We start from the raw sequence: 25363 nt of genomic DNA, 5'->3' as shown, positions 1-25363 counted from the left end.
AGGAGAGAGATGGAGGAGAGCTGGAGGAAGGAGAGAGATGGAGGAGAGCTGGAGGAAGGAGAGAGATGGAGGAGAGCTGGAGGAAGGAGAGAGATGGAGGAGAGCTGGAGGAAGGAGAGAGATGGAGGAGAGCTGGAGGAAGGAGAGAGATGGAGGAGAGCTGGAGGAAGGAGAGAGATGGAGGAGAGCTGGAGGAAGGAGAGAGATGGAGGAGAGCTGGAGGAAGGAGAGAGATGGAGGAGAGCTGGAGGAAGGAGAGAGATGAGGAGAGCTGGAGGAAGGAGAGAGATGGAGGAGAGCTGGAGGAAGGAGAGAGATGGAGGAGAGCTGGAGGAAGGAGAGAGATGGAGGAGAGCTGGAGGAAGGAGAGAGATGGAGGAGAGCTGGAGGAAGGAGAGAGATGAGGAGAGCTGGAGGAAGGAGAGAGATGGAGGAGAGCTGGAGGAAGGAGAGAGATGAGGAGAGCTGGAGGAAGGAGAGAGATGGAGGAGAGCTGGAGGAAGGAGAGAGATGGAGGAGAGCTGGAGGAAGGAGAGAGATGGAGGAGAGCTGGAGGAAGGAGAGAGATGGAGGAGAGCTGGAGGAAGGAGAGAGATGGAGGAGAGCTGGAGGAAGGAGAGAGATGAGGAGAGATGGAGGAAGGAGAGAGATGGAGGAGAGCTGGAGGAAGGAGAGAGATGGAGGAGAGCTGGAGGAAGGAGAGAGATGAGGAGAGATGGAGGAAGGAGAGAGATGGAGGAGAGATGGAGGAAGGAGAGAGATGGAGGAGAGATGGAGGAAGGAGAGAGATGAGGAGAGATGGAGGAAGGAGAGAGATGAGGAGAGATGGAGGAAGGAGAGAGATGGAGGAAGGAGAGAGATGGAGGAAGGAGAGAGTAGAGATGGAGAGATGGAGGAGAGCGAGTTGAGAGAGACTTGTACATTTCCTCATTAAAAACAATGTACTGAGCAAACATCAAATTGGCTTTTTACCAAATTACCATACGACAGACCACGTATTCACCCTGCACACCCTAATTGACAAACAAACAAACCAAAACAAAGGAAAAGTCTTCCTATGCTTTGTTGAATCAATTTGGCATGAAAGGTCTGCTATATAAATTGATGGAAAGTGGTGTTGGGAAAATACCTACGAAATTATAAAATCCATGTACACAAACATTTCTTTCCAAGGGCTGTGGGGTGAGACAGGGATGCAGCTTGACCCCCACCCTTCTCAACATATCAACAAATTGGCGAGGACACTAGAACAGTCTGCAGCACCCGGCCTCACCCTACTAGAATCTGTAGAACAGTCTACTGTTTGCTGATGATCTGGTGCTTCTTTCCCCAACCACCTAGATCTTCTGTACAGATTCTGTCAGACCTTGGCCCTGACAGAAAATCTCAGTAAGACAAAAATATAGTGTTCCAAGAAAGGTCCAGTTGCCAGGACCACAAATACAAATTTGCTATTTTCCTGGAACCACTCCTCCAGGGCTCTCACCTCCTCCCTGTAGGCTGTCTCGTCATTGTTGGTAATCAGGCCTACCACTGTTGTGTCGTCGGAAACCTGATGATTGAGTTGGAGGCCGCGCAGTCATGTTGCCGCGCAGTCATGGGTGAACATGGAGTACAGGAGGGGGCTGAGCACGCACCCTTGTGGGGCCCCTGTGTTAAGGATCAGTGAAGGTGTTGTTTCCTACCTTCACCACCTGGGGGCAGCCCGTCAGCCCGTCAACTGGGACCCGTCAGGTCCCAGTTGCACAGGGAGGGTTGCACAGATCCAGGGTCCCAAGCTTAACGTGGCGCTTTGAGGGTACTATGGTGTTGAAGGCTGAGCTACAGTCAATGAACAGCATTCTGACGTAGGTATACCTCTTGTCCAGATGGGATAGGGCAGTGTGCAGTGCGATGGTGATTGCATCGTCTGTGGATCTATTGGGGCGGTATGCAAACTGAAGTTGATCTAGGGTGACAGGTAGGGTGGAGGGGATATTATACTTGAGTAGTCTCTCAAAGCACATGACAGAAGTGAGTGCTACGGGGCGATAGTCATTTAGTTCAGTTAGCTTTGCTTTCTTGGGTATAGCAACAATGGTGGACATCTTGAAGCAAGTGGGGACAGCAGACTGGGACAGGGAGAGATTGAATATGTCCGTAAACACACCAGCCAGCTGGTCTGCGCCTGCTCTGAGGACACGGCTAGGATAACACGCTTAATATCTTACACACGTCGGCCACGTAGAAAGAGAGCCCAAAGGGAGCGGGCAGCGTCGGTGGAACTGTGTTATCCTCAAAGCGGGTCGAAAAAGGTGTTTAGCTTGTCCGGGAGCGACGTCGGTGTGCGCGACGTGGCCGGTTTTCCCTTTGTAATCCGTGACTGTCTGTAGACCCTGTCACATCTCATGTCTGAGCCGTTGAATTGTGACTCCACTTTGTTCTGACATTTTGCCTATTTGATTGCCTTACAGAGAGTATAACTACAAGGTTTGTATTCTACCATATTCCTAGTCACCTTGCCATGGTTAAATGCGGTGGTTTGCGCTTTCAGTTTTGCGCAACTGCTGCCATCTATCCACAGTCTTTGGTTTGGGTAGGTTTTAATAGTTACAGTGGGAACAAAATCCCCTATACACTTCCTGATAAATTCAGTCACGTGTCCGTGTATAAGCCAATCTTATTCTCAAAGGGTACCCGGAACATATCCCAGCCCGTGGGATCAAAACAATCTTGAAGCATGGATTCTGATTGGTCAGACCAGCGTTGAATAGACCTTAGCACGGGTACTTCCTGTTTGGGTTTCTGCCTATAGAAAAGGAGGAGCAAAATGGAGTCGTGATCTGATTTATCGAAGGGCGGGGGAGGGCCTTGTAGGCATTTCGAAAAGGGGAGTAGCAGTGGTCGAGTGTTGTACCAGAGTGAGTACTACAGTCAATGTGTTAATAGAACTTTGGTATCGTTTTCCTTAGGATATGTGGTTTCCAGTTTACCTAAAGTCCAATGAAGTTCTTTGAGGGCTGGCATTGCCTTTAAATTGTTTAACTTGGGTCAAACGTTTCGGGTAGCCTTCCACAAGCTTCCCACAATAAGTTGGGTGAATTTTGGCCCATTCCTCCTGACAGAGCTGGTGTAACTGAGTCAGGTTTGTAGGCCTCCTTGCTCGCACACGCTTTTTCAGTTCTGCCCACAAATTTTCTATAGGACTGAGGTCAGGGCTTTGTGATGGCCACTCCAATACCTTGACTTTGTTGTCCTTAAGCCAATTTGCCACAACTTTGGAAGTATGCTTGGGGTCTTTGTCCATTTGGAAGACCCATTTGTGACCAAGCTTTAACTTCCTGACTGATGTCTTGAGATGTTGCTTCAATATATCTACATAATTTTCCTACCTCATGATGCCATCTATTTTGTGAAGTGCACCAGTCCCTCCTGCAGCAAAGCACCCCCACAACATGATGCTGCCACCACCGTGCTTCACGGTTGGGATGGTGTTCTCCAGCTTGCAAGCCTCTCACTTTTTCCTCCAAACATAACGATGGTGATTATGGCCAAACAGTTCTATTTTTGTTTCATCAGGTTATGTCGATATAAGACTCGTTTTACTGTGGATATAGATACTTTTGTACCCGTTTCCTCCAGCATCTTCACAAGGTCCTTTGCTGTTGTTCAGGGATTGATTTGCACTTTTCGCACCAAAGTACATTCATCTCTAGGAGACAGAACGCGTCTCCTTCCTGAGCAGTATGACGGCTGCGTGGTCACATGGTGTTTATACTTGCGTACTATTGTTTGTACAGATGAACATGGTACCTTCAGGTGTTTGGAAATTGCTCCCAAGGATGAACCAGACTTGTGGAGTTCAACAATTTTTTTCTGAGGTCTTACCTGAAATTTATTTTGATTTCCCATGATGTCAAGCAAAGAGGCACTGAGTTTGAAGGTAGGCCTTGAAATACATCCACAGGTACACCTCCAATGGACTCAAATGATGTCAATTAGCCTATTCTGACTCACTGGAATTGTGATACAGTGAATTTATAAGTGAAATAATCTGTCTGTAAACAATTGATGTAAAAATGACTTGTGTCATGCACAAAGTAGATGTCCTAACCGACTTGCCAAAACTATAGTTTGTTACAAGAAATTACAACTAAGTATTCAGACCTTTTGCTATGAGACTCGAAATTGAGCTCAGGTGCATTTAAAAAACATATCTATATATATATATATTTAACTCGGCAAGTCAGTTAACTTACCAAAAGGAAAAAGGCCTCCTGCGGGCCGGGGGCTGGGATTAAAAATAAAAATGTAATAAAAATATAGGACAAAACACACATCACGACAAGAGAGACAACACAACATAAACAGAGACCTAAGACAACAACATAGCAAGGCAGCAACACAACATGGTTGCAGCACAAAACAGGGTACAAACAGTATAGGCACAGACAACAGCACAAAGGACAAGAAGGTAGAGACAACAATACATCACACAAAGCAGCAACAACTGTCAGTAAGAGTGTCCATGGTTGAGTCTTTGAATGAAGAGATGGAGATAAAACTGTCCAGTTTGAGTGTTTGTTGCAGCTTGTTCTAGTCTGGGCAGTAGGTGAATCCTGTTTCCATTGATCATCCTTGAGATGTTTCTACAACTTGATTGGAGACCACATGTGGTAAATTCAATTGATTGGACATGATTTGGAAAAGCACAAACCTGTCTATATAAGGTCCCACAGTTGACAGTGCATGTCAGCTCAAAAAGGGTGTTGAAGGAATTGTGTGTTGAGCACCGAGACAGGATTGTGTCGAGGCACAGATCTGGGGAAGGGTACCAAAAATGTCTGCAGCATTGAAGGTCCCAAAGAACACAGTGGCCTCCATCATTCTTAAATGGAAAGTTTGGAACCACCAATAATCTTCCTAGAGCTGGCATCCGGCCAAACTGAGCAATCGGGGGAGAAGGGCCTTGGTCAGGGAGGTGACCAAGAACCTGATGGTCACTCTGACAGAGCTCCAGAGTTCCTCTGTGGAGATGGGAGAACCTTCCAGAAGGACAACCATCTCTGCAGCACTCCACCAATCAGGCCTTTGTGGTAGTGGCCAGATGGAAGCCATTCCTCAGTAAAAGGCATATAACAGCCCGCTTGGAGTTAGCCAAACGGCACCTAAAGGACTCTCAAACCATGAGAAACAAGACTCTCTGGTCTGATGAAACCAAGATTGAACTCTTTGGCCTGAATGCCAAGCGTCACACCTGGAGGAAACCTGGCACCATCCCTACAGTGAAACATGGTGGTGGCAGCATCATGCTGTGGGGATGTTTTTCAGGGACTGGGAGTCAGGATCGAGGCAAAGATGAACGGAACTAAGTACAGAGAGATCCTTGATGAAAACCTGCTCCAGAGATCTCAGGATCTCAGACTGGGACTAAGGTTCACCTTCCAACAGGACAACAACCCTAAGCACACAGCCAAGACAACACAGGAGTGGCTATGGGACAAGTCTCTGAATGTCCTTGAGTGGCCCAGCCAGAGAATATTTATTTATTTATATTTATTTATTTCACAACACTCACAAGCATTTCAGTACACTCGCATTAACATCTGCTAACCATGTGTATGTGACAAATAACATTTGATTTGATCCCGAACGAACATCTCTGGAGAGACCTGAAAATAGCTGTGCAGCGATGCTCCCCATCCAACCTGACAGAGCTTGAGAAGATCTGCAGAGAAGAATGGGAGAAACTACCCAAATACAGGTGTGCCAAGCTTGTAGCGTTATACCCAAGAAGACTTGATGCTGTAATCGCTGACAAATGTGCTCCAACAAAGTACTGAGTAAAAGGTCTGAATACTTAAATGTGATATTTAAATTTGTATAAATTTGCCAAATATTCTAAAAACCTGTTTTTGCTTTGTCATTATGGGGTATTGTGATGTCATTATGGGGTATTGTGATGTCATTATGGGGTATTGTGATGTCATTATGGGGTATTGCGTGTAGATTGATTAAGAAAAAAAAGCTATTTAATCAATTTTAGAATAAGGCTGTAACCTAACAAAATGTGGAAAAAGTCAAGGGGTCAGAATACTTTCAGAATGCACTGTATAGTGGGCACTCCACCTGACTGGCTGGCAGCTCTGAAAACAAGGCCTCCTCATCCTCCTCTCCCTCTGACTCACCCCCCTCCATTGGCATGGTACCTTCCTCCTCCTCCTCCTCCCCTTGTCTTCCCCCCACAGACCCAGTACTCACCTCCTCCTAAACCACCAGAATCTCTGTTTGTTACCCAGCTGTAACCCCCCACCCCTATCTTTCTCCATGGCCTATGCACCACCACTTGGCCCAGCTCTCCTCTCCTCTTCCCCGGTATCCCCTCCAGTAGCCTGCCTCAGAGCAGAGCTAACCCCAGCCTCTGCCCCATGTGTCCCAGCCCCCGCTGCCTGCTGGTTGCGCTTGTCTGCACCATCTCCCCCGTCGCTGGACCTTGCGTGGTCACCATCTCCTCGTCTCTGGACCTTGTGTGGTCACCATCTCCCCGTCTCTGGACCTTGTCTGCACCATCTCCCCATCTCTGGACTTTGTAAACTTATTGTCCCCACACTGAAAACACTGCGTACCACCCCTCCCCCTGCTTAGCCCTGAGTACCACCCCTCCCCCTGCTTAACCCTGAGTACCACCCCTCCCCCCACTTAACCCGGCATACCACACCTCCCCCTGAGTACCACCCCTCCCCCTGCTTAACCCTGCATACCCCCCTCCCCATGAGTACCACCCCTCCCCCTGCTTAACCCTGCATACCACCCCTACCCCTGAGTACCACCCCTCCCCCCTACTTAACCCTGCATACCACCCCTCCCCCGGAGTACCACCCCTCCCCCCTGCTTAACCCTGCGTACCACCCCTCCCCCTGCTTAACGTCGTGTGTCACCCCTCCCCTGAGTACCACCCCTCCCCCTGCTTAACCCGGCATACCACACCTCCCCCTGAGTACCACCCCTCCCCCTGCTTAACCCTGCGTACCACCCCTCCCCCTGAGTACCACCCCTTCCCCTGAGTACCACCCCTTCCCCTGAGTACCACCCCTCCCCCTGAGTACCACCCCTCCCCCTGCTTAACCCTGCGTACCACCCCTCCCCCTGAGTACCACCCCTCCCCCTGAGTACCACCCCTCCCCCTGCTTAACCCTGCGTACCACCCCTCCCCCTGAGTACCACCCCTCCCCCTGAGTACCACCCCTCCCACTGAGTACCACCCCTCCCCCTGAGTACCACCCCTCCCCCTGCTTAACCCTGCGTACCACCCCTCCCCCTGAGTACCACCCCTCCCCCTGAGTACCACCCCTCCCCCTGAGTACCACCCCTCCCCCTGAGTACCACCCCTTTCCCTGAGTACCACCCCTTTCCCTGAGTACCACCCCTTTCCCTGAGTAACACCCCTTTCCCTGAGTAACACCCCTTCCCCTGAGTAACACCCCTTCCCCTGAGTACCACCCCTCCCCCTGCTTAACCCTGAGTACCACCCCTCCCCCTGCTTAACCCTGAGTACCACCCCTCCCCCTGAGTACCACCCCTCCCCCTGAGTACCACCCCTCCCCCTGAGTACCACCCCTCCCCCTGAGTACCACCCCTCCCCCTGAGTACCACCCCTTTCCCTGAGTAACACCCCTTTCCCTGAGTAACACCCCTTTCCCTGAGTAACACCCCTTCCCCTGAGTAACACCCCTTCCCCTGAGTACCACCCCTCCCCCTGCTTAACCCTGCGTACCACCCCTCCCCCTGAGTACCACCCCTCCCCCTGAGTACCACCCCTCCCCCTGAGTACCACCCCTCCCCCTGAGTACCACCCCTCCCCCTGAGTACCACCCCTTTCCCTGAGTACCACCCCTTTCCCTGAGTAACACCCCTTTCCCTGAGTAACACCCCTTTCCCTGAGTAACACCCCTTCCCCTGAGTAACACCCCTTCCCCTGAGTAACACCCCTTCCCCTGAGTAACACCCCTCCCCCTGAGTACCACCCCTCCCCCTGAGTACCACCCCTCCTCCTGCTTAACCCTGAGTACCACCCCTCCCCCTGAGTACCACCCCTCCCCCTGAGTATCACCCCTCCCCCTGCTTAACCTAGGGCTGTACATTTAGCTGCCGTTCTGCGTTGTTAAGAAACAAACACCTTTCTCCAAAAGGAGACGACATGTTTAATGGATTCCGCTTGGCACCCAGCCGAGAGCACATGAAAACCACTTGCAAACTTCCCAAAAATAACTAACTCCTTGAGAATCTGTCCGTAATAAACAGCCAGATTAGCCACCACTGCTCTTGTCAACGGGATGGAAAGAGGTGAAATTAACACCAACACACATCTCACTAAACTCCCAGTGACAACTAGGCAGCCAAGCACACTCCCTTCTCCCATGAACACATCCACCACCGTGTTCATTCTGGATGTAGTGTGTCTATGTTCCGCTCCCACCTGTTCACCGACCATGAGCAAAACATTTTGACACCATTCTCCCCGGAACGCACCCGAAGCCATTCCGAAGTGACAGTTATTCTTCCCTAATCGGCTGAGACGCCATCGCGGCTGACCACGCCTCCCAATCTCAAACAAACTACCCCTCCAGTCAGCACTGCCTTCCCTGCATCCTGTCCACTCCCTTAACAACCCCTGGATGTCCATGTAAGGGCTTTCCTGGAAACGTTCAACTGGACTCTATAGAACAGAGGTGTAGAAACAGCTTAGAGATCTGCAACTTACCATCTACAAGCTCCTCGAAGTCGTCAATGAAGAACTCTCTAAGTGACGGTCTCTTAGGTCTCTTCAGAGTGTTGAGAAGCTGCTGGATCTTAGAGGACACTCTGCTGTTCACTGGGACACCTAGAGACAGGGGGAAGAGAGAAATTGAGACGACCAGAACCCACTGGATTCTCCAATTACATTGAATGAACTAGAGGACAATATACAAACCCTCCAACCCAAAAAGGCCTGTGGTGTTGATAGTATCCTCAATGAAATTATAAAATATACAGACAACAAATTCCAATTGGCTATACTAAAACTCTTTAACATCATCCTTAGCTCCGGCATCTTCCCCAATATTTGGAACCAAGGACTGATCACCCCAATCCACAAAAGTGGAGACAAATTTGACGCCAAATAACTACCGTGGGATATGCGTCAACAGCAACCTTGGGAAAATCCTCTGCATTATCATTAACAGCAGACTTGTACATTTTCTCAGAGAAAACAATGTACTGACCAAATGTCAAATTGGCTTTTTATCAAATTACCGTACGACAGACCACGTATTCACCCTGCACACCCTAATTGGCAAACAAACAAACTAAAACAAAGTATTCATGCTTTGTTGACTTCAAAAAAGCCTTTGACTCAATTTGGCATGAGGGTCTGCTATACAAATTGATGGAAAGTGGTGTTGGGGGAAAAACATGACAATATAAAATCCATGTTCACAAACAACAAGTTTGCGGTTAAAATAGGCAAAAAACATGTTTATTTTCACAGGGCCGTGGGGTGAGACAGGGATGCAGCTTGATCCCCACCCTCTTCAACATATATATCAACAAATTGGCGAGGGCACTAGAACATTCTGCTGCACCCGGCCTCACCCTACTAGAATCTGAAGTCAAATGTCTACTGTTTGCTGATGTTCTGTTGCTTCTGTCCCCAACCAAGGAGGGTCTACAGCAGCACCTAGAACTTCTGTACAGATTCTGTCAGACCTGGACCCTGACAGTAAATCTCAGTAAGACAAAAATAATGGTGTTCCAAAAAAGGTCCAGTCACCAGGACCACGAATTCCATCTAGACACCGTTGCCCTAGAGCACACAAAAACCTATACATACCTTGGCCTAAACATCAGCGCCACAGGTAACTTCCACAAAGCTGTGAACGATCTGAGAGACAAGGCAAGGACCTTCTATGCGATCAAAAGGAAAATAAAATTTGACATACCAATTAGGATCTGGTTAAAATACTTGAATCAGTTATAGAACCCATTGCCCTTTATGGTTGTGAGGTCTTGGGTCCGCTCACCAACCAAGAATACAACCCATATCTATGCTGATTTATTTTCCCCTTTGTACTTTAACCATTTGTACTTTAACCATTTGTACATCGTTACAACACTGTATATATACATAATATGACATTTGTAATGTCTTTATTCTTTTGAAACTTCTGTGAGTGTAATGTTAACTGTTAATTTTTATTTCACTTTTGTATATTATCTACCTCACATGCTTGGGCAATGTTAACATATGTTTCCCATGTCAATAAAGCCCCTTGAATTGAATTGAGAGAGACAGACAGAGAGAAGTCATGCAGAAGAACAGCTCCTTACATGTTATTAACTTTCTGGTTAACAAGATTAAATTAGCAAAAAATATATATTTAATCAAATTGTACAACCGAATATCAGCCCATAAATTGAATTTTGAGAGAAAGAAAGAAAAGAGTAAAATAAAAACAAGAGAGAGATAATCTCAACCAGCTTCACCAGACCCCTCTAGTCCCTAACCTCAACCAGCTTCTCCAGACCCCTCTAGTCCCTAACCTCAACCAGCTTCTCCAGACCCCTCTAGTCCCTAACCTCAACCAGCTTCACCAGACCCCTCTAGTCCCTAACCTCAACCAGCTTCTCCAGACCCCTCTAGTCCCTAACCTCAACCAGCTTCACCAGACCCCTCTAGTCCCTAACCTCAACCAGCTTCTCCAGACCCCTCTAGTCCCTAACCTCAACCAGCTTCTCCAGACCCCTCTAGTCCCTAACCTCAACCAGCTTCTCCAGACCCCTCTAGTCCCTAACCTCAACCAGCTTCTCCAGACCCCTCTAGTCCCTAACCTCAACCAGCTTCTCCAGACCCCTCTAGTCCCTAACCTCAACCAGCTTCTCCAGACCCCTCTAGTCCCTAACCTCAACCAGCTTCTCCAGACCCCTCTAGTCCCTAACCTCAACCAGCTTCTCCAGACCCCTCTAGTCCCTAACCTCAACCAGCTTCTCCAGACCCCTCTAGTCCCTAACCTCAACCAGCTTCTCCAGACCCCTCTAGTCCCTAACCTCAACCAGCTTCTCCAGACCCCTCTAGTCCCTAACCTCAACCAGCTTCTCCAGACCCCTCTAGTCCCTAACCTCAACCAGCTTCTCCAGACCCCTCTAGTCCCTAACCTCAACCAGCTTCTCCAGACCCCTCTAGTCCCTAACCTCAACCAGCTTCTCCAGACCCCTCTAGTCCCTAACCTCAGACCTTCGTCTCCAGACCCCTCTAGTCCCTAACCTCAGACCTTCGTCTCCAGACCCCTCTAGTCCCTAACCTCAGACCTTCGTCTCCAGACCCCTCTAGTCCCTAACCTCAGACCTTCGTCTCCAGACCCCTCTAGTCCCTAACCTCAGACCTTCGTCTCCAGACCCCTCTAGTCCCTAACCTCAGACCTTCGTCTCCAGACCCCTCTAGTCCCTAACCTCAGACCTTCGTCTCCAGACCCCTCTAGTCCCTAGCCTCAGACCTTCGTCTCCAGACACCTCTAGTCCCTAGCCTCAGACCTTCGTCTCCAGACCCCTCTAGTCCCTAGCCTCAGACCTTCGTCTCCAGACCCCTCTAGTCCCTAGCCTCAGACCTTCGTCTCCAGACCCCTCTAGTCCCTAGCCTCAGACCTTCGTCTCCAGACCCCTCTAGTCCCTAGCCTCAGACCTTCGTCTCCAGACCCCTCTAGTCCCTAGCCTCAGACCTTCGTCTCCAGACCCCTCTAGTCCCTAGCCTCAGACCTTCGTCTCCAGACCCCTCTAGTCCCTAGCCTCAGACCTTCGTCTCCAGACCCCTCTAGTCCCTAGCCTCAGACCTTCGTCTCCAGACCCCTCTAGTCCCTAGCCTCAGACCTTCGTCTCCAGACACCTCTAGTCCCTAGCCTCAGACCTTCGTCTCCAGACCCCTCTAGTCCCTAGCCTCAGACCTTTGTCTCCAGACCCCTCTAGTCCCTAACCTCAGACCTTTGTCTCCAGACCCCTCTAGTCCCTAACCTCAGACCTTTGTCTCCAGACCCCTCTAGTCCCTAACCTCAGACCTTCGTCTCCAGACCCCTCTAGTCCCTAGCCTCAGACCTTCGTCTCCAGACCCCTCTAGTCCCTAGCCTCAGACCTTCGTCTCCAGACCCCTCTAGTCCCTAGCCTCAGACCTTCGTCTCCAGACCCCTCTAGTCCCTAGCCTCAGACCTTCGTCTCCAGACCCCTCTAGTCCCTAGCCTCAGACCTTCGTCTCCAGACCCCTCTAGTCCCTAGCCTCAGACCTTCGTCTCCAGACCCCTCTAGTCCCTAGCCTCAGACCTTCGTCTCCAGACCCCTCTAGTCCCTAGCCTCAGACCTTCGTCTCCAGACCCCTCTAGTCCCTAGCCTCAGACCTTCGTCTCCAGACCCCTCTAGTCCCTAGCCTCAGACCTTCGTCTCCAGACACCTCTCATTTTCTCATCAAGCAGCTCAGAGCAACACTGGGCACAACGGGGTCAGACGTCAACACAGACCAATTTAAAAAACACCACGAAAGGTAATCTGTTGTTTACCCACATAGCTTCATCTTTCATTCAGCTTTCTCTTCAATAAAACATGTATCAATATACCAGCAGCAACATGGTGTTCAATACAACACGCCCCCTATCAGACACCAGCCACTGTAGCTGGTATAACAGGGCACCCAGACACTGTAGCTGGTATAATAGGGTACACAGACAACAGCCACTGTAGCTGGTATAACAGGGCACCCAGACACTGTAGCTGGTATAACAGGGTACCCAGACACTATAGCTGGTATAACAGAGCACCCAGACACTATAGCTGGTATAACAGGGCACCCAGACACTGTAGCTGGTATAACAGGGCACCCAGACACTATAGCTGGTATAACAGAGCACCCAGACACTATAGCTGGTATAACAGGGCACCCAGACACTGTAGCTGGTATAACAGAGCACCCAGACACTATAGCTGGTATAACAGGGCACCCAGACACTATAGCTGGTATAACAGAGCACCCAGACACTATAGCTGGTATAACAGAGCACCCAGACACTGTAGCTGGTATAACAGAGCACCCAGACACTGTAGCTGGTATAACAGGGCACCCAGACACTATAGCTGGTATAACAGGGCACCCAGACACTATAGCTGGTAAACAGGGCACCCAGACACTGTAGCTGGTATAACAGGGTACCCAGACACTGTAGCTGGTAAACAGGGCACCCAGACACTGTAGCTGGTATAACAGAGCACCCAGCCACTGTAGCTGGTAAACAGGGCACCCAGACACTGTAGCTGGTATAACAGGGTACACAGACACCAGACAGAGAGCTGGGTAATAGCTCATTTATAAAATACCATCGGTAAGACAGAGGGCTCTGTCACCTTCGTACTTATGGTCTGAAGGAGAGACATGTTACACATGTGAATATGAATAAATCCATTAATATTGCTGTGGTGTTGTGGATCTGCTGTGGTGGTATGGATCTGCTGTGGTGGTATGGATCTGCTGTGGTGTTGTGGATCTGCTGTGGTGTTATGGATCTGCTGTGGTGCTATGGATCTGCTGTGGTGCTATGGATCTGCTGTGGTGGTATGATCTGCTGTGGTGTTGTGGATCTGCTGTGGTGGTATGATCTGCTGTGGTGTTGTGGATCCACTGTGGTGGTATGGATCTGCTGTGGTGTTATGGATCTGCTGTGGTGTTATGGATGGTGCTATGGATCTGCTGTGGTGGTATGGATCTGCTGTGGTGGTGTGGATCTGCTGTGGATCTGCTGTGGTGTTGTGGGTCTGCTGTGGTGTTATGGATGGTGCTATGGATCTGCTGTGGTGGTATGGATCTGCTGTGGTGTTGTGGATCTACTGTGGTGTTGTGGATCTGCTGTGGTGGTATGGATCTGCTGTGGTGTTGTGGATCTGCTGTGGTGTCGTGGATCTGCAGTGGTGTCGTGGATCCGCTGTGGTGGTGTGGATCCGCTGTGGTGGTGTGGATCCGCTGTGGTGTTGTGGATCCGCTGTGGTGTTGTGGATCCGCTGTGGTGTTGTGGATCCGCTGTGGTGTTGTGGATCCGCTGTGGTGGTATGGATCCGCTGTGGTGGTGTGGATCCGCTGTGGTGTTGTGGATCCGCTGTGGTGTTGTGGATCCGCTGTGGTGTTATGGATCCGCTGTGGTGGTGTGGATCCGCTGTGGTGTTGTGGATCCGCTGTGGTGTTGTGGATCCGCTGTGGTGGTGTGGATCCGCTGTGGTGTTGTGGATCCGCTGTGGTGTTATGGATCCGCTGTGGTGTTGTGGATCCGCTGTGGTGTTGTGGATCCGCTGTGGTGTTGTGGATCCGCTGTGGTGGTATGGATCCGCTGTGGTGGTATGGATCCGCTGTGGTGGTATGGATCCGCTGTGGTGGTATGGATCCGCTGTGGTGGTATGGATCTGCTGTGGTGTTGTGGATCTGATGTGGTGTTGTGGATCTGCTGTGGTGTTGTGGATCTGCTGTGGTGGTATGATCTGCTGTGGTGGTATGGATCTGCTGTGGTGGTGTGGATCTGCTGTGGTGGTGTGGATCTGCTGTGGTGTTGTGGATCTGCTGTGGTGTTGTGGATCTGCTGTGGTGTTGTGGATCTGCTGTGGTGTTGTGGATCTGCTGTGGTGTTGTGGATCTGCTGTGGTGTTGTGGATCTGCTGTGGTGTTGTGGATCTGCTGTGGTGTTGTGGATCTGCTGTGGTGTTGTGGATCTGCTGTGGTGGTATGGATCTGCTGTGGTGGTATGGATCTGCTGTGGTAGGTTGGACGGGGGGGGGTCAGAAAATAACCAGCCCATCAGTCAGATAGATAGCAGGCCATCAGCTGTCTCCGGGGACAGTCCCCGTTCATCTGTCACCCCTCTAAATGACCTCTATCACAACTCAGGAGCTGACCCTTACCAATCCCAGCACACTATTGTAAATCAACTGCAGGTACATTCCTTGTTTCATATTTGTAAGTCGCTCTGGATAAGAGCGTCTGCTAAATGACTTAAATGTAAATGTAAATATGAAAATCCTTTCTCTCCACTAGTGAATGAAGTCATATGTTAACATGAGTAGAGTGAAGCAGAGGTTTACAGGAGGATGCTGTTACTGCTGAGTGGATAGACAGGTATTTTACTGAGCTCTCATTGACAGAGATGTTGACAGTGGGACTCACCATCGGCGGTTTCCATGACGCTGGAGTGGTTATACCCCCTAGGGACCACCTTCACCGACGCCACCGGGGGTCTGTCTCTGTCCGCATGCAGCGAGTGTTCCAATAGGCCAGTCACGTCTGGGGGGGCGGAGTGGTTATCTGTGTGGAGGTCAGAAGTCAAAGGCTGCTGGGACTAGTTAGGGTCAAACACCTTCATGTGATTTAATTCTAAGGCCAATTATGGGATTACATTCAGTCATGCAACACAATGCGCTCCTAAACACTATAGACCTGACAGGACCTGCTGAGAACCTAATATTTAGAACTGCACAGTCAAATCTATCATTTCTCTCAAGGGTATTATTGAGTGTTGATAGATGGCGTCTAACATCTTCATGGTGAGGAACGGCAATAACTGAAGCCAGTGTTCTAGACTCGATGGAACAGGATTAACTGAAGCCAGTGTTCTAGACTCGATGGAACAGGATTAACTGAAGCCAGTGTTCTAGAGTAGATGGAACAGGATTAACTGAAGCCAGTGTTCTAGACTCGATGGAACAGGATTAACTGAAGCCAGTGTTCTAGACTAGATGGAACAGGATTAACTGAAGCCAGTGTTCTAGACTCGATGGAACAGGATTAACTGACGCCAGTGTTCTAGACTCGATGGAACAGGATTAACTGAAGCCAGTGTTCTAGACTCGATGGAACAGGATTAACTGAAGCCAGTGTTCTAGACTCGATGGAACAGGATTAACTGAAGCCAGTGTTCTAGACTCGATGGAACAGGATTAACTGAAGCCAGTGTTCTAGACTCGATGGAACAGGATTAACTGAAGCCAGTGTTCTAGACTCGATGGTCATATCTGGCCATTTATTTTAAGGATTACCTCATTGGCAAAGTGTGCAGCTTTAGGCAGGAAATGCCAACACCAAACAGCGAGTCATCGTATTTATGCATAAAAAAGAACTAATGAAAGAAAAGCATTGTAAGTTAGAATTTTGTAAAGTTAGTGTGGGAGAGGTGTACAAATGATTGTTATCGATCAATAATGACAAACCTCCTGGCATTGACAACTTAGATGGAAGGCTACTGAGGATGGTAGCTGACTCTATAGCCACTCCTATCTGTCATATCTTTAATCTGAGCCTAGAGGAAAGTCTTTGTCCTCAGGCCTGGAGGGAAGCCAAAGTAATTCCACTACCCAAGAGTGGTAAAGCGGCTTTTACTGGTTCTAACAGCAGACCTATCAGCTTGCTAACAGCTCTTAGCAAACTGTTGGAAAAAATGTGGTTTGACCAAATACAATGCTATTACTCTGTAAACAAATTAACGACAGACTTTCAGCATGTTTATAGAGAAGGACACTCAACATGTACTGCACCGACACAAATGACTGATGATTGGTTGAAAGAAATTGATAAGATGGTGGGAGCTGTACTGTTAGATTTCAGTGCAGCCTTTGACATTATTGACCATAACCAGTTGTTGAGAAAACGTATGTGTTATGGCTCTTCAACCTCTGCCATATCATGGATTGAGAGATACCTAATAGAACAGAGGGTTTTCTTCAATTTTTAGCTTCTCTAATGTTAAACATGTAAAATGTGGTGTACCGCAGGGCAGCTCTCTAGGCCCTCTACTCTTTTCTATTTTTACCAATGACCTGCCACTGGCATTAAACAAAGCATGTGTGTCCATGTATGCTGATGATTCAACCATATACGCATCAGCAACCACAGCTAATGAAGTCACTGAAACCCTTAAAGAGTTGCAGTCTGTTGGAATGGGTGGCCAGTAATAAACTGGTCCTGAACATCTCTAAAACTAAGAGCATTGCATTTGGTACAAATCAATCCTTAAGTTCTAGACCTCAGCTGAATCTGTTCAACAAGTTGAGACTAAATTACTTGGAGTTTCCTTAGATCAGCCTTTCTTAAAGTTTTGGTCGCGGACCTGTTAATGGTGGGTCACGACATGTCTGAGTAAATTTATAATTATTTCATTCATTAGTGGAATTGAATTGGCCAAGCGCAACTGCGCTCTCTGTTCAGTGCACGCTCTGCTTAGCAGCTGTGTCTGTGCTCAGTTTGGCAGCTGCGCGAGTGGGAGAGATGCCCGTGTGCTTTGCGGTTTACCAGATATTTTTGGGGCAGTTTTATTGAAGATCACTCCGCGACCCACACGCTGCAGCACTGCTGTTCACCAGCAGATGATGCCCTGTCAGCCAATGACTTGTCATTCCCACTCGCCATCACTCACAGCTGTCAGCAAATGGACTCAAGCTAGTTCTGACTGAGCTCATACAGCGATCAGTCTCTCTCTTGGTTTCATACAAACTTTGAGAATTAACGAGGAGCGCCCACAATGTGTTTTGTGCAGGGAAGTGTTCAACTGTTCTGCCTGCGATAATGGAACCCTGACCTGTTCACCGGACGTGCTACCTGTCCCAGACCTGCTGTTTTCAACTCTCTAGAGACAGCAGGAGCGGTAGAGATACTCTGAATGATCGGCTATGAAAAGCCAACTGACAATTACTCCTGAGGTACTGACCTGTTTCACCCTCTACAACCACTGTGATTATTATTTGATCCTGCTGGTCATCTATGAACATTTGAACATCTTGACCATGTTCTGTTATAATCTCCACCCGGCACAGCCAGAAGAGGACTGGCCACCCCTCATAGCCTGGTTCCTCTCTTGGTTTCTTCTTAGGTTCAGGCATTTCTAGGGAGTTTTTCCTAGCCACCGTGCTTCTACAGCTGCATTGCTTGCTGTTTGGGGTTTTAAGCTGGGTTTCTAGACAGCTCTTTGTGATATCAGCTGATGTAAGAATGGCTTTATAAATACATTTGATTGATATTAGTGCTTAGTAATCAGTCTCTCAAAACGAACAAATTAAAACGACACGTCCTGACCAAACATCCACACCATGACGGTAAACCCAGGAACTTCTTTCAGGAAACGGCATTGTTGTCATTTTATAACAGGTGATGATGATACTGTAAGCAGAAATAATGGAGTACCATCGCTCATAGTAGTCGATGTGAGTTTCCTTCAAACAATCCCCTTAGCTAGCTAACTAGCTATTTGCTGTGTAACTAACATTAGCCAAAGCAAGCTAGCTAGCTACTGATGGTGCAACCCCCAGTAACAGTACAGATGAAAAATCATCAGGCCGACCGTACATCTTACTGTAGAACTGATCAGGCCTACCGTACATCTTACTGTAGAAATGATCAGGCCGACCGTACATCTTACTGTAGAAATGATCAGGCCGACCGTACATCTTACTGTAGAAATGATCAGGCCTACCGTACATCTTACTGTAGAAATGATCAGGCCGACCGTACATCTTACTGTAGAAATGATCAGGTCGACCGTACATCTTACTGTAGAAATGATCAGGCCGACCGTACATCTTACTGTAGAAATGATCAGGCCTACTGTACATCTTACTGTAGAAATGATCAGGCCTACTGTAAATCTTACTGTAGAAAGTACTGTTGAAAACAAGTCTAGGTTGGAACTTTTGCTGTTAAAATACAAGTAATAATTTTTATTATGGAATAAACGGATTGAAGCAAGATGCTTTTGAAGGCAAACACTCTCACAGTTCTGGGTAGCTCATCTACAGCAGGAAGCGGTCTCCTGCATGACTGAGAAAGCAGTAGATGTTCTGATCCAGTTCGGCACCACACACACCTACGTGAGTCAGGGTTCTCAACTTTGGCATACTTAGAAAACAAGTACAGAAACAGACTCCATGCTCAGCATGACCTCAGGGTTGCACTGCCAAAACCTAAACCCAGAATAGACCTGTTTGTTGAAAACTTCAACTAGCCACACACCTCTCATTAGGACTGTGTGTTCTCTGGTCTACATCTGTGTGATGTGATCAATCAGTTTATTTCAGTTCAGAATAAAAACTGATTGATTGTATTTGAACAGCACCAGGTCCAACCTTAACATATATAAGAGTGTTTTTAAATGGGGGAAAATAAACACAAAAAGCTATTTATATGGCTATTTCATCAAATCAAATCAAATGTTATTGGTCACATACACATGGTTAGCAGATGTTAGTGCGAGTGTAGTGAAATGCTTGTGCTTCTAGTTCTGACCGTGCAGTAATATCTAACAAGTAACAGTGGCAGAAGACAGGGAGAGGCAGGGTGAAAACAGACAGGGAAGACCCTCACTGGGGAAGAGGCCAGTGATTGAGGAGGGAGAGCCAAGAGAGGTCAGGCTCTGAACCAAATAATAGCCAAGACTGTAAACCTCTAGCAGTATACAATCTGATTTAAATTCAGATGTGAGATGTCCTCTGTCAGAGTCTGTGTAGTTACAATAAATGAGAATGGCCTGAAACCATTTCTCTGTCTCCTTCCCTCTTTCTATTCTGGACCACTGGCCCTATGTGGTGGTGGTGTGGTTCTCTGCTCAGCTGACAGAAAGAGAAGATACAGGAACCATTCGGTTCCAAGCAGGTTACCTTGGCCCTCCTCTAGATACAGGACTAGGTCACCTTGGCCCTCCTCTAGATACAGGACTAGGTCACCTTGGCCCTCCTCTAGATACAGGACTAGGTCACCTTGGCCCTCCTCTAGATACAGGACTAGGTCACCTTGGCCCTCCTCTAGATACAGGACTAGGTCACCTTGGCCCTCCTCTAGATACAGGACTAGGTCACCTTGGCCCTCCTCTAGATACAGGACTAGGTCACCTTGGCCCTCCTCTAGATACAGGACTAGGTCACCTTGGCCCTCCTCTAGATACAGGACTAGGTCACCTTGGCCCTCCTCTAGATACAGGACTAGGTCACCTTGGCCCTCCTCTAGATACAGGACTAGGTCACCTTGGCCCTCCTCTAGATACAGGACTAGGTCACCTTGGCCCTCCTCTAGATACAGGACTAGGTCACCTTGGCCCTCCTCTAGATACAGGACTAGGTCACCTTGGCCCTCCTCTAGATACAGGACTAGGTCACCTTGGCCCTCCTCTAGATACAGGACTAGGTCACCTTGGCCCTCCTCTAGATACAGGACTAGGTCACCTTGGCCCTCCTCTAGATACAGGACTAGGTCACCTTGGCCCTCCTCTAGATACAGGACTAGGTCACCTTGGCCCTCCTCTAGATACAGGACTAGGTCACCTTGGCCCTCCTCTAGATACAGGACTAGGTCACCTTGGCCCTCCTCTAGATACAGGACTAGGTCACCTTGGCCCTCCTCTAGATACAGGACTAGGTCACCTTGGCCCTCCTCTAGATACAGGACTAGGACACCTTGGCCCTCCTCTAGATACAGGACTAGGACACCTTGGCCCTCCTCTAGATACAGGACTAGGACACCTTGGCCCTCCTCTAGATACAGGACTAGGACACCTTGGCCCTCCTCTAGATACAGGACTAGGACACCTTGGCCCTCCTCTAGATACAGGACTAGGACACCTTGGCCCTCCTCTAGATACAGGACTAGGACACCTTGGCCCTCCTCTAGATACAGGACTAGGTCACCTTGGCCCTCCTCTAGATACAGGACTAGGTCACCTTGGCTCTCCTCTAGATACAGGACTAGGTCACCTTGGCCCTCCTCTAGATACAGGACTAGGTCACCTTGGCCCTCCTCTAGATACAGGACTAGGTCACCTTGGCCCTCCTCTAGATACAGGACTAGGTCACCTTGGCCCTCCTCTAGGCACAGTATTATGGGAACTTCCTGCAGGTAACCATGACATCCACCAATCACCCCTATAACTTAATCATTAGTGGTTCCTCAAAAAAAAGTAGTTAAATGAATCAATATGTTATATCCCATCTATCCCACAGTGCATTCGGGAAGTATTCAGACCCCTTGACTTTTTCCACAGTTTGTTATGTTACAGCCTTATCCTAAAATGTTTGTTTTTTAATATTTCCCTCATCAATCTACATACAATACCCTATAATGGCGAGATTTTTTATTTAAAAAAAAAAATGTTTTTAGAAATGTTTGCTAATTTATTAAAAAAATAAAAACAGAAATATCACATTTACATAAGTATTCAGACCTTTTACTCAGTACTTTGTTGAAGCACCTTTGGCAGCAACTACAGCCTCAAGTCTTCTTGGGTATGATGCTACAAGCTTGGTACACCTGTATTTGGGTAGTTTCTCCCATTCTTCTCAGCAGATCCTCTCAAGCTCTGTCAGGTTGGATGGGGAGCGTCGCTGCACAGCTATTTTCAGGTCTCTCCAGAGATGTTCATGAGACAAATATACACCAATGTCTGTGGCAGAGTGGAGGAAGTACAGGACATTGGAGTGTTGGTGTCGGATGTGGGGGTAACCCATGTCAGCCCTCTCCAGGGTATCCCAAATACCAAGGCCATAGTCTTTACAGGGACAGGAAATAGAGTAAATGTGACGGAGGGAGATGGATGCCTCACCTATAAATTACGAACATGGGTGATAGACTCATTAGAGAATGATACCACTCCACTGTGTAGTTATACAGGGATGGGTGCGTCTGTGCTGAGTGGAAGGACTACTGAGGATACGCTCAACATGGAGGACTCTAGGAGGGTCTCCATAACCGTCGCTGAAATAGTTTTATTTCAGACTTTATTAGCCACATCTGGAGAAGGTTTCACTGATGAGGGAACAACAATTGAGAGGGTTGTCACAGACCCATGTATACAGGAAGCTGTATTCCCACAGAAAACGCTTGCAGTAGTGGTGGCAGCCCATCTGTTGCCGGGGACGATCAGGAAGCATGTGACTCAGAGATATGTAGAGCTGGACACTCTCTCAACCCCACTGCTCTCTCCTCCATATCAAAGGGCATATAATCAATTACCTCCCAGAGAACTGGGACCAAGACACGGTTAACAGGGATTTGTAGAGGGATTGTGGAAAAACAACCTTTAGGCCCTAACACCTATGTCACACACAGGGTTTTCACAGGGGGGTGGGGGTATGGGTATGCCGTGGTTCATGGTAATTATTACCCACCAGTCCCTACTGTAGCACAACATAAGGAGGCAATAGATAAGCTGGTCAGGAAAACATTAGGAGAGGACTGGGAAAAAGAACTAACTCAATCATAGATGTAACGGTAAAGCCGGTGATGAAAGCCACTAACAGAGTTAAAGCTGTAACAAAACGTACTGCCGTTACCTTGGGAGTAATCACAAGAGAGACTCTTAAGGTTCGGGAAGGTGCTGTAGGAACAGCATGGTATTGGACTATTGATCAAATCAGGCGGATGCTGGAATATGCAGCGTGGGCAGTGTTGGCAGTTACAGGGGCCGTTCTGGTGGCATTGTGAGGATTCCACATAGCAAAAGCTTTGTTGAAACGCATCTATAGTGCAGATCTTCCACAAGAGCTGGTGAAATTGATTCAGGCTACGGCTCGCGTCTTTAGGGTAGCTTTAGGAGGTAGACGCAGTGAGGAGGACTTGGCTGAAAAACATCTCGTGATCCTGTAGCCCTTGATGGAAGACTGAGGAAAAGCATAATGGGGACATTTAGAGCCCTACTTTTTGTGGACCTCAGCAGAAAAGCATATCAGTGGGCGAAGTGTTCAGGAGTAGCAGGAGATTGTGTCGGTCGGGTTCCTCAAGCTGTGGTCAGAGATTTAGTTTATAAATGTATCTACATAGATGCTTATGATAATCAGTAGAAAATAGGATTGTTTTTTTGTGTTTTCTAGTATTTTCTATTTTCTCTAGTAAGTCTGTTTATCACACTCTCAGTTCTGGAGAAAACCAAAGAAGAAGAAAGTCTACAGCCGGCAGTTGAATGATTGTTTAGTGATATTAAACAATAAGAAGTGTTTATGGTTTAATGGGGGGGACTGATGGATTCTCTTCAAATGTAACACGTTTCATGTAAAACTGTAGTTTGTGTGTATCCTGTTTAGTGAATGATTACTGTGACTATTAATGGACTTTAGGTCATGAAACTGTGTGTATCCTAATTTAGAAAGGTCGACCTAATCAGACAAGAGGAAATGTCCTAGGATCAGAGAGCAGGGTCAGGCCCAGAACAGGAGATGGACGGGTGTGATTCTGACATCTGGCTAAAGGAAGAGAGGACCATGGACATTCCACAGGGTAAAGGAGGGAAAGTCATGCTGCAGAAATGGTGTTGGTACCCTTCCACAGATCTGTGCCTCGACACAATCCTGTCTCTGAGCTCTACGGACAATTCCTTCGACCTCATGGCTTGGTTTTTGCTCTGACATACACTGTCATCTGTGGGACCTTATATAGACAGGAGTGTGCCTTTCCAAATCATGTCCAATCAATTGAATTTACCACAGGTGGACTCCAATCAAGTTGTAGAAACATCTCAAGGATGATCAATGGAAACAGGATGCACCTGAGCTCAATTTTGTGTCTCATAGCAAAGGATGTAAATACTTATGCAAATAAGGTATTTGTGTTCTAAAAACCAGTTTTCGCTTTGTTATTATGGGATATTGTGTAGATTGATGAGGGATATTGTGTGTAGATTAATGAGGGAGATAACTATTTAATCGATTTTAGAATAAGGCTGTAACGTAACAAAATGTGGAAAAAGTCAAAGGGTCTGAATACTTTCTGAATGCACTGTGTCGACAGTAGTTGGATGTCCTCAGGGTTTTAGGGCCTTGCTGTGAGGTGAACAAGCCTAAAAGGACCGAGTCAGAATGAATGGGGTATCTGGGTGTAGTTAGGTGAAGATGTTTTACCTATCTGGGTGTAGTTAGGTGTAGTTAGGTGAAGATGTTTTACCTATCTGGGTGTAGTTAGGTGAAGATGTTTTACCTATCTGGGTGTAGTTAGGTGTGGTTAGGTAAAGACGTTTTACCTATCTGGGTGTAGTTAGGTGTGGTTAGGTAAAGATGTTTTACCTATCTGGGTGTGGTTAGGTAAAGATGTTTTACCTATCTGGGTGTAGTTAGGTGTGGTTAGGTAAAGACGTTTTACCTATCTGGGTGTAGTTAGGTGTGGTTAGGTAAAGACGTTTTACCTATCTGGGTGTAGTTAGGTGTGGTTAGGTAAAGATGTTTTACCTATCTGGGTGTGGTTAGGTAAAGATGTTTTACCTATCTGGGTGTAGTTAGGTGTGGTTAGGTAAAGATGTTTTACCTATCTGGGTGTAGTTAGGTGTGGTTAGGTAAAGATGTTTTACCTATCTGGGTGTAGTTAGGTGTGGTTAGGTAAAGATGTTTTACCTATCTGGGTGTAGTTAGGTAAAGATGTTTTACCTATCTGGGTGTAGTTAGGTGTGGTTAGGTAAAGATGTTTTACCTATCTGGGTGTAGTTAGGTAAAGATGTTTTACCTATCTGGGTGTAGTTAGGTGAAGATGTTTTACCTATCTGGGTGTAGTTAGGTGTGGTTAGGTAAAGATGTTTTACCTATCTGGGTGTAGTTAGGTGAAGATGTTTTACCTATCTGGGTGTAGTTAGGTGTGGTTAGGTAAAGATGTTTTACCTATCTGGGTGTAGTTAGGTGTGGTTAGGTAAAGATGTTTTACCTATCTGGGTGTAGTTAGGTAAAGATGTTTTACCTATCTGGGTGTAGTTAGGTGAAGATGTTTTACCTATCTGGGTGTAGTTAGGTGTGGTTAGGTAAAGACGTTTTACCTATCTGGGTGTAGTTAGGTGTGGTTAGGTAAAGATGTTTTACCTATCTGGGTGTGGTTAGGTAAAGATGTTTTACCTATCTGGGTGTAGTTAGGTGTGGTTAGGTAAAGATGTTTTACCTATCTGGGTGTAGTTAGGTGTGGTTAGGTAAAGACGTTTTACCTATCTGGGTGTAGTTAGGTGTGGTTAGGTAAAGATGTTTTACCTATCTGGGTGTAGTTAGGTGTGGTTAGGTAAAGATGTTTTACCTATCTGGGTGTAGTTAGGTGTGGTTAGGTAAAGATGTTTTACCTATCTGGGTGTAGTTAGGTGTGGTTAGGTAAAGATGTTTTACCTATCTGGGTGTAGTTAGGTGTGGTTAGGTAAAGATGTTTTACCTATCTGGGTGTAGTTAGGTGTGGTTAGGTAAAGACGTTTTACCTATCTGGGTGTAGTTAGGTGTGGTTAGGTAAAGATGTTTTACCTATCTGGGTGTAGTTAGGTGTGGTTAGGTAAAGATGTTTTACCTATCTGGGTGTAGTTAGGTGTGGTTAGGTAAAGATGTTTTACCTATCTGGGTGTAGTTAGGT

At 47.5% G+C, this 25363-nt stretch overlaps 1 protein-coding gene across 5 annotated transcripts in view; it reads right to left on the bottom strand.

The window, feature by feature from the left end:
- dip2a (disco-interacting protein 2 homolog A) overlaps positions 1 to 25363 on the bottom strand; it is a 275105-nt gene that overhangs the window by 152000 nt on the left and 97742 nt on the right. For all 5 annotated transcript variants that reach the window (XM_071341941.1, XM_071341938.1, XM_071341937.1 and 2 more), the window contains 2 exons: positions 15197 to 15334; positions 8741 to 8860 (listed from right to left, as the gene is read on the bottom strand). In XM_071341941.1, the coding sequence (XP_071198042.1) occupies positions 8741 to 8860; positions 15197 to 15334 (258 nt within the window). The remainder of the gene's footprint in view (positions 1 to 8740; positions 8861 to 15196; positions 15335 to 25363) is intronic.

The sequence above is a fragment of the Salvelinus alpinus genome, chromosome 14, assembly GCF_045679555.1.
Source record: "Salvelinus alpinus chromosome 14, SLU_Salpinus.1, whole genome shotgun sequence".
In the NCBI taxonomy this organism is placed as follows: domain Eukaryota; kingdom Metazoa; phylum Chordata; class Actinopteri; order Salmoniformes; family Salmonidae; genus Salvelinus; species Salvelinus alpinus.
Note: the sequence above shows the minus strand (reverse complement) of the source record. Positions and strands in the feature narration are given on the sequence as shown.